Raw genomic sequence first — 9,826 nt, forward strand, 5'->3', positions numbered from 1 at the left:
TTCTTTGGGATTGAGGCCAAGTGGGGCCTCCTAACTCCCTCCCCAAATACAGATGGCCAGTTCAGCGTGCTTGCCTGAGCCAGCAGATGGGAACAGGGGCTGTGACTGGGCCGTCAAAGCCCAAGCCGGGTCTTTGTCCGTAATCAGGTGTATGGGTCTGATCACTGCTGTGAAACACATCCAGTCTCAGGCAGGGCGGAGGAAGGGTCAGTCCTCTTGGGGGCAGGTAAGCAGTAATGAGGCACCTTCTCACCAAAAAGGAGGCGCTGATGGGGCGGAGAGGAAAGTACACCCACTCCCGATCTCTCTCCCTTGCAACGAAAGAGAAGCCCCCACCTTGGTCAGTGAGCCAAGGCAACATGAGGAGTTTTAACATTCCTTCTTTTCACCTGCAAGTGATGCCCACCTCATAGGACTATTGGGAGGTAGGGGTTAAATAAATAAAGTATGTAACATACCAGCTAGCATCACATCAGTAGGCATGTACCCTCCTTGTTCTCTTCTTCGCCCACACTCTTCCATGTTGCAGCTTCCTAAGGGAAAGTACCGGGTCTGAATAATCTGGCCTGGATGTGTGTTGAATTGAATCAATCGGTTTCATTTATTGAGACCTCACATGCCTAGGCCTGAGCTTATTTAGTTTAAAAGAAGTGTAAGAATGAAAGATGCTTTTCAGACCGAGGAGGGACCTTCGAGATCCTATCTAACGCCTTCATTTTACAGAGTTGGAGAGCAGGCTCCCGCAGCTCCCAGCTCAGAGTGCTTTCCTCCACAGCACATTCACTGGGGGCTCCTCAAAGGCAGTGAGCGTCCCCAGCACATCTGTATCCCCAGCACCCTAAAAAGTGCCTGGCGTGTTGCTGGCTGTTAGGAAATTCATTGTCAAATAAATTCATTCACCACCTCCCCCTGCCCGGCCCTTGGCAGTCAAATGATAAATCGTGGCTTTGCCAAGGCTATTGTGAACAAGCACAATTTGTGATCTAACCTTGTTGCACCATGTAGAGTGGCTTCAAGTTTGTCTCTGCCGTGGACTATGTGGTGAAAATTAGAATTAAAACATTTTAGCACTATATATATACATACATACATGCTTATATACATATACACATGTGTGTGTGTGTGTGTATATATATATATATATATATATATATATATATATATATATATATATAAATTTTGAAGACATACCAAAGAGGAGTATACCACTTAATGCGTGCTGCGTTTTTGTTTAGGTAGGAGAAGTAATCACAGGTGGCCAACGAGCATCCAAGCCTGTGAAAAGTACTTCGGACAGCAGCGTGGAGCAAACAAACAAGAGGTACCACCTCCCCCATCTGTCTGTCGCTTTATTGTTGTTCTCTTCATTGTCATTTGGTGGCCAGAATGCACCTCCTGAAAAGATACAATTATTTCAAGTTTTGAAATGATGGCTACCATGAATGTTAATGTTTCTTCCCAAAACTTAGACTCTTGATTTGCAGGGCTCTTGATCCCTAAAAGACAAATCTGTGTACATACAGGTCCCACCTTCTTGATCATGACAACAAGGGTGGTGATATCAGCACGAATGACTTTTACTGGTCACTTGCGTTGTGTCAGTCATTCTTCTGTGCGCGCTACCCATAGTAACACATTTAACCCACAGACTCTTTTACCCTCTGTTCACAGATGGGGAAACGGAGGGAGACAGAAGTGTAGAATGTTCAAAGGTCGTGTAGCCATGACATGTTGGGACAAAACTCTCGTGCCCTGCTTGTAATGCTGCTCACACGGTGTCCCTTTTATGACCCACCTGTCACTTCATAGATTATAAAACTCTCAAGGCGTCAGGGGCCAAGGGGCCCCGTCACGTGCCCTCCTGTCAACCTCCTAATCATAGGTCATCACTGAGCCTTTGCTTAAGCTTCTTTTCTACGAGGGTCGTCACCCTCTTGAGAGAATATTCACCCCATTCTGAGTATTTCCCAATGTTAGGAAGCCTCTCTTGATTCCTAACTGAAGATTCCAGCTCTGCCCCCTGAGGCCTTCGGAACACAGCCCACCTCCCGTAAGCACTGACATCCCTTACAGTATTTTAGACAAAGCTCTCGTTATTTCTCAATTCTTCCTTAGAATGTTCGTTCAAGCTTTCCTTCCACTCGTCATGATTTCCAGACTCTTAACCATCCAGATGGCAAAATCTATTTTGAACCAAGGCAAACTATCTTTGTGATACAAATGTATGTGCTAGAATTATCATTATAAAAATACCTGAACAAGAGCTATATTTATGTCTTGCATAATACAAGCAATCGGGCAGCTGTATATTCAAAGACAACTGTTGAAGTTTGGTAGGGATTTTCAAACGTAGGATTGATTTGAACAGGTATAGAATTGAATTCCTACTGCAAAGTGGGGAGCTGTTTTTAACCTTGGAAGTCCACTCATGTATTTCCTAACTTAGTGATTTCCATTCCAGATACATGTGTAATATACAGTCATCATGAATATTCATGGTCATAATTAACCCCCAGCAGCATCAGCACATGTAAAGAGTCTGAATCTAATTTGGGAGGAATTGTAGGGATGGGAAGCCAAACAGTGGGGAGCTTGCGGACCCCAGGAAAACTACCATCACTGTGATTACATGTGATGACTAGGAATGTCTTCGCACCACCCTTCCTAGTAATACCTCTCATGTTATTTTCGAGAAGTCTTTCTTTTTCATCGTTACTCCTGAGGAATGATCACCTCACAACCATCCATAGTATGTCTATGTGAGGGTTGTTTGTGGTGCTCCCGAATCGTTGACAAGCTTCGTTATCCACATGACCTCAGCCTCTGGCTGGGCAAACCCGTTAACCAAACAGCTGCCCACTAAGGCTGCACGTGGAAACGAGGTCGGGCAGGTCGTAGTTTAAGGGGAAGAAGGACTGCAGATGCACCAGTACGCTGGGAGGGCGGGATGGGCCCCTCGAGCCTGTCACAGCCAGAGTGGTCCTTTCCTCGCGCTGTGGAGGCCAAGTGGATGGAAGCAGAACACATGGAGGAGGGTTTTGTTCATCAACACGGGATGGGTCACGTTTTGGGGGGAGGTAACAGATTTGGCAACCTCTTGTGATCCAGTGGCACTGGACACGATGACAGCCAACTTCCTCAAAAATGGATCTGTTGAGTATTGCGTGCCGTCCCTGCACTCAGTGTTGTAGGATGCTGTGCACCGTCTTATCTTTAGTATTCAAAATAACTGCAAGAGAAATCCTGTTATTCCTAATGTACTGAAGACCAGAGGGATTACTTTGCCCAAAGTCACAAAGTTGCTAAGTGAGTGGTGGAACCAGGATTATAAAACGTGGTCCACTCTTGGGCTTGCCTTCTTACTCTCTTCATGGTAACTTTTTTTTTTTTTTAAAAAAAAAACAGATTTTCATCTCTAGAGCAGTCTTAGGTTCACAGCAACATTGAGCAGAAGGCACAGAGATTTCCCATACACCCACGGCCCCCATTCATGCACAGCCTCCCCCATGGTCAACGTCCCCCATCTGAGTGGTACATTTGTTACCATGATGACCCTACATAGACACATCATTGTCACCCAAAGTCCAGAGTTTACATTAGGGTTCAAACTTGGGGTCATTCATTCTCTGGGTTTGGACAAATGTATAATGACATGTACCCACCATCATAGTATCACACAGAATAGCCTCACTGCCCTAAAAATCCTCTGCTCTACCCATTCATCCTTCGCTCCCCTCAACCCCTGGTAACTATTGATCTATTTACTGTCACCATCGTTCTGCCTTTTCCAAACTGTGATACAACTGGAATCACACAGTATGTAGCCTTTTCAGATTGGCTTCTTTCACTTAGTAACATGCATTTAAGGTTCCTCCATGTCTTCTCATGGCTTGAGAGTGCATTCTTTTAGGCGCTGAACAGTATTCCATTGCCTGAAGGCACCAGTCTATTTATCCACTTACCTGCTGGAGGACGTCCTGCTTGCTTCTTGTTTTTGGCAATCATGAGTAAAGCTGCTGTAAACATTGTGTGCAGGTTTTTATGTGGGTATGTTTTCAACCCCTTTGGGTAAATAGCAAGGAGTGCGGTTGCTGGGTCATATGGTGAGAGTATGTTTTGTTACATAGGACACTGCCGGACAGTATTCCAAACTGGCTGCACCGTTTTTAATCCCCGCCAATAAGGTATGAGCGTTCCTGTTGCTCCACATCCTTGCCAGCATTTGCTGTTGTCTGTGTTTGGATTTTGGCCATTCCGTTCCGTAGTGGTATCTCGGTGTTTCAATTTGCATTTCCCTGATGACATAGTATGAAGCATCTTTTCATACACTTCTTGCCAACTGCACATCTAACTAAACTGGTGAGGTGTCTGTGGAAGGTCTTTGGCCTATGGTTCAATTGCGTTTGTTTTCCTATTGTCGAGTTTTAAGAGTCCTTTGTATATTTGGGGTAATAGTCTTTTATCAGATGTCTTTTGTAAATATTTTCTCCCAATCTGTGGCTTGTCTTGTCATTCTCCCAAAATTATCTTTCACAGAGCAGAAGTTTTTCATTTTGACGACGTCCAACTTGTCAATTATTTCTTTCAAGGATCATGCCTTTGGTGTATCATCACCATACCCAAGGTTTTCTAGGGTTTTTTCCCCCCCATGTTACCTTCTAGGAGTTTTATAGTTTTGCATTTTGGGTTTAGGTCAATGATCCATTTTGAGTTAATTTTGTGAAGGTTGTAAGGTCTGTGTCTCGATTTTTTTTGTTTTTGGATGTGGAAGTCCAGTATTTCTAGTACCATTTGTTAGAGACTATCTTTGCTCCAGTGTGCTGTCTTTGCTGCTATGTCAAAGATCAGTTGACTGTATTTATGGAGGTCTATTTCTGGGCTCTCTTCTGTTCCGTTTATCTATTTTTTTATTCTTTTGCCAGTACCACACTCTGTCTTGATTACTGTCGGTGCATAGTGAGTCTTTGAGTAACAGTCCTCCAGCTTCGTTCTTCTCCTCCGATATTGTGCTGGCCCTTCTGAGTCTTTTGCCTCTGCATACAAACTTTACAATCAGTTTGTCCATATCCACCAAATAACTTACGGGGATTTTGATTGGGATTGCATTGACTGTATAGATAAATTTGAGAAGATCTGACATCTTGACAATATTGAATCTTTCTACCCATAAACATGGGATTTCTCCCCATTTATTTAGTTCTTCTTTGAACTCCACAAAGTCAAGGGCAGCATAATTATAACAGCTGAATTTAGACATTTCCTTAATTAAGCCACTGATATCATAGCCTTTTAGATAAGAACATAGTAATTAAAAAGCACAGCTGTATTAAATAATGACTGTACTGTTCAGCTTTTGAAAACTATAATTTGCTGCACAGTTTATAGTGGACCATCTGAGTGAGAATATACTACTTTATACTCTTTGTCTACTTTGTCATTTTCGTCAGCAGGTCTGTGTGGATTAGTCAAAATGCTAAGAGGAATCAAAGACTCAAATGCCTTCAAGGGCTGAGCAGATTACAGGATGGGGTGGGGGGAGTGGGACGAGCTGCGAGAACAACACAGAGTGAATACTTTCCAAAGATAATCCAACCTCCCTCCCACCGACCAATCGTGTCCCCTGCATGAATTTTGTCTGAGGACATCAGTTTGGAACTCCAGGGTTAGACTGACTGTGATTTTCTTTAGGTCACAGATAATGGCTTATTGAATTTCATTTTCCAACAATAGTATACAGATTTTTTTTCATGTATTCAACAAGGATTTATTCAGTAAGGCTGTATGTCACAGATACAAGATGAAAAAGACAAACCCTCTGCTTCAATGATGTTAGTCTAGTAGAGAAATGGACCAATGATGGACAATTACATGGCAATGGGATAAATTTTATATCGGAGCACCATACTGCCCTATTAGATGTCACCTGGAAGCTCATCTGTTTGCACACCCCCTGGGATTGCTGGTGTCTGGAGTATAGCAGGCACTTACTATATATCTGCTAAATAACTGACTGAATAAGTAGTGTAGCAATGGCAAAATAATTTGGTCATCAGAATCACTGGGGGAACGCTATATAAATACCAATTAGTGGGCCAAGCTCCAGGTCTTTGGAATAGAAATTGCCAGAAAAGCAGCCCAGTGGCCTGTATTATCCAGAGTGTCTACAACTACGATAATGGGAACCGTTGGCCTTTCCGTGTTCGGTTCATGGCAGCCATTGCCAAGAGGACTAGGTGGAAACAGTAGCAGCAGGGTTTTGTGGGAGGGGAAATTGGTGGGCGGAGCTCTGCTATGCACCTGAATTGGCCCAAAAATGCCCCTGCCAAAGCATGGCAGGTGGGATTGTCTGACACACAGGGTCCGTGAGCCTGATTACCTCCACTCAGGAGGAAGGCCTGCGGGAGTGATTCTCTGACGCCCCTGGCTGTGGGCTTGGAAGTGAGCAGAATTGCTCAGGTGACCTCTCCTCCAGCTGCTGTGCATTCGCACAGCCCGGTAGCACCTTTTAGCACCTTGTGACTATTACTCCCAGAGGCAGATTCTAGCTTCTCCAAGGCTCTAAGCTCCTTGAAACCAGGGGCAGTCCCTCCTATGTTCCAGGGATAGCACTTGCCAATGGTTGCTGAATAGATGCGCGAGTGAGTTGAACCTGTTTGAAATTTAAGTTTAAATGACACATCATTTGCCTTTTCCCTTTTTCACTGCTACAGAAGCCAGCAAGTTGAGAGACTGGAAGTGGACCCTAGCAAGCATTCCTTCCCTGATGTGGCTAACATAGTTCAGGGGGAAAAACACGTGCCCAGAAGAGTCCGATCTGAACCCACAATTATACCGAGTGAGGGCGATCCCGACTTTGAAGATAACCCCGAAGTCCCCCCACTGATCTGAAACGTGGGGCTGCAGTGACTGACCTGCCAGGCCCAGCTTTGCTCAGTGCAGAGAGTGTGTGCATATCATTTAGGGGGTAAACACCGAGTTATTTGTCAGTAGCACCACTGCAGTGTTTCAGCTCTTACTCTCTCCAGTAATATGCTTAAGCTACTTTAAAATAAAAAAGTGTGCCTTAAGTACGCCGTAACTCATCATTTGTCTAGAATAAAGGGTTGGCTCGTGAAATGGTCAGTAAATCGCAGGACTAACCTCATGCAGTTCTCCCTTAAACAAGCAAACACAATGCTGTTGGGGAATGATTGTTTGTGTCCCCCTTCAGCCCCAATTCACATGCTGAAGCCCTAACCCTGAATGTGATGGTATTAGGAGGTGAGGACTTCGGGAGGTGATGAGCTCATGAGGATGGGGCCCCCATGGAGGGATTAGCATCCTTAGAAGAGGAAGAGAGACCACAGCGCCCGTCCTTCCTTCCCCCTCCCTCCCCCCTCTTCTCCCCCCCCCCAACCCATGTGAGGACTCAGCAAGAACGCGGCCATCTGCAAGCCAGGAAGAGGCCCTCACTAGGAACCGAATCGGCCAGAACTGGACCTTGGACTTCCAGCCTCCAGAACTGTGAGAAAGAAATGTCTGTTGTTTCAGCTCCCAAGTCTGTGGTATTTTGTTAGAGCAGCCTGAGCTGGCTAAGACACGATCCACTCCTCAGACGGGATACGTTGAGTCCTAATGTGTCACCTTATCTGTGTTTGGGTGATGGTTATTCCTCTTCTGGAGGAGTCACACCTAAACGTTGTGGGATCTGCCTAAACCCTCACCCAGATTCTGGGAAGGGTCACCCATGATGAAGGAAGAGCAAAAGCAGAGTGGGAGACGAAGATATGTTGTGTTTTGAATCTGGCTGCAAGATGAACATTCAATATTAAATTTACACCAATAATAATCTATGACCTTGGAATCTGGTGCTGTCTGCGTTTTCCAGATGTCCCCTGCATCACTGACTCTTTGCACTCTGCCTTTGCTCATTTCTGATGTGGAGAAGGCTCCTTGCTCACGCCCCCACGTCGGCACCATCAGGGGCAGGAGACACTTAATCCCCTAGTCCCTGGGAGAGAGGAAATCTCACGGGCTGTGATGTCATCTTCTGTTCCCAATGCCCAAACGCTCTCCAGTCTGGGCACTTTTTCTCCTGCTTTTCAAGTTTTTCTTGAGCAGCACGATGGCCCATTATGTCCCACTGTCCCCGGCAGTCATTCATCTCTCCGCATCCTGCTCCCAGCTACCGGGATGAGCCCCGCAGCAGGACCTGCCCCCATGGGAGTGGCCTGTGAATGTCAATAGGACACCACGGGCAGTGACCACGAGGGGAGGTGTGTTTGTCGCCCAAGCCCCAGGGCCTGAGTGCAGTCCACCCTCGTCCTTGCCACGGGAGGATTGCCCTCCACTCCACTGCTGGGGCTGCCACACGCCGTGTGTATCTGTCACCGCTGGCAGTCTGTCACAGCTTGCCTGACACCTTGGACGGAAAGTGCTACCTCGTCTCCAGTGGACACAGGACAGGCTAGTGTGTCTGTCACGGTTGTAGCAGACCTCACCTCAGACTCACTGTTCTTCCAGACATCTACTCCCTAAGTTTTGCTCCTTTCGCGTGGTCTGGTGTTTCCCAGGTGTTAGAGATAAGCTGCAGTTTGCCCTGCCGATGGGTCCCTCACTCAGCACACACATGCTGAGCACCCTACTAGGTGCAAGGAGCCACATCAGGTACCAGGGAGATTGTCTTCTAAGGGCCACTCTCCAGTTCCCGTCCTGTTTCTGCTGAGTGACCGCTCCCTGCAGCCATCACACTACGCCGTCCTAGGGCCATCCCTTCGGCCTGTCCTCATCTCCATGTGCGCGGTCTCCCTCTCCCTAAATACCTGGGTCCGTTCCCATGGCTTCTGCCGCCAGCTCTGGGCTGATGCCCCTGAAATCTCCATTTAAGGTTTTAGATACATTCCTGAAGTGAGTCTCTTCTCCTGGTCCCACGTTCCCTTCATCGTCCTCCCTCACCTTGTCCTCCACGTCACCTTTCTGCTTCTTGCCTTCTGGCTTTCATCTTATGGATTCAGTTTCTATTCACCCAGATTAGAAGACACCATCACTGCTTCCTGTGTCCCACATTCAATTGGTAACTAAATCCTGTCAATTCTGCCTCCAAAACTGCTTCTTTGGTCTCCTCCAAACCCACATCCGCTGTCTGCACTCATCTCCCATCATCTGTTATATCAACGCGACCCCCACCCCTCCTTGATATGAATGCCACCCTTGACGGTGGCCAGAAGACGAGATCTGGGCCCCACCTGTTGTGAGGCCACTGGGCACCCACCCTGCCCACTACACCAAAGTTGTCACCATCCCTGAGAGTATACGTGATCCTGTGTCAGTGGCTTCTGTGCTGGGTCCCAGAGCCCAGTGAGCCTTCTCAGGGTTGGGTGGGAGTAGGGTGGTGGTGCCACCCTCCTCGTCCACGAGAAGGAATATCCTTAGTATCATACTCCTTGATTTTCTCTCAGTGAATCAGAACTGGGGCAGTAAAACAGGGGTGCTATTTATTGTACCCCCACACGTCTTAACACCATGCATTTTCATGACTTACCCATCTAGGTTTTTACCCATCTAGGTTGTTGCTCATTGCCACAGCCTCTGGATTATTCCCCTTTATTTCTTCCCTGTCTCCCCAGGAGCCGGGCTACATGTGTCTGAATCATGAGTGGCTCCCGAGAGCCTGCGTGGGGCGTGCCCGTGCTGCACAATTCAAAGGACGCGCCCACGTTGACCACACAGTTTCTGTCTTTCACGTCACCGCCCTACTCGGAACCTCCAGAAGCTGAATATTCCGCACTTGAAAGCCGGGTTCCCTTTATGGGTCAGCGTTGCTGCCCGTGGCCTGGCTCCAGATGCC

At 46.8% G+C, this 9,826-nt stretch overlaps 1 protein-coding gene across 1 annotated transcript in view; it reads left to right on the plus strand.

Annotated features, from left to right (window-relative positions):
• The window catches only part of DNAAF11 (dynein axonemal assembly factor 11), a 48,572-nt gene extending 41,508 nt beyond the window's left edge, over nucleotides 1–7,064 (plus strand). Inside the window, exons 11-12 of the mRNA XM_019724001.3 lie at nucleotides 1,236–1,321; nucleotides 6,711–7,064. Coding sequence (XP_019579560.3) covers nucleotides 1,236–1,321; nucleotides 6,711–6,888 — 264 coding nt within the window. The 3' untranslated portion in view covers nucleotides 6,889–7,064. The remainder of the gene's footprint in view (nucleotides 1–1,235; nucleotides 1,322–6,710) is intronic.
• Nucleotides 7,065–9,826: the final 2,762 nt, after the last annotated feature.

Source organism: Rhinolophus sinicus, chromosome 6 (genome assembly GCF_057876585.1).
Source record: "Rhinolophus sinicus isolate RSI-liver-muscle chromosome 6, RSI-T2T, whole genome shotgun sequence".
Lineage (NCBI taxonomy): Eukaryota > Metazoa > Chordata > Mammalia > Chiroptera > Rhinolophidae > Rhinolophus > Rhinolophus sinicus.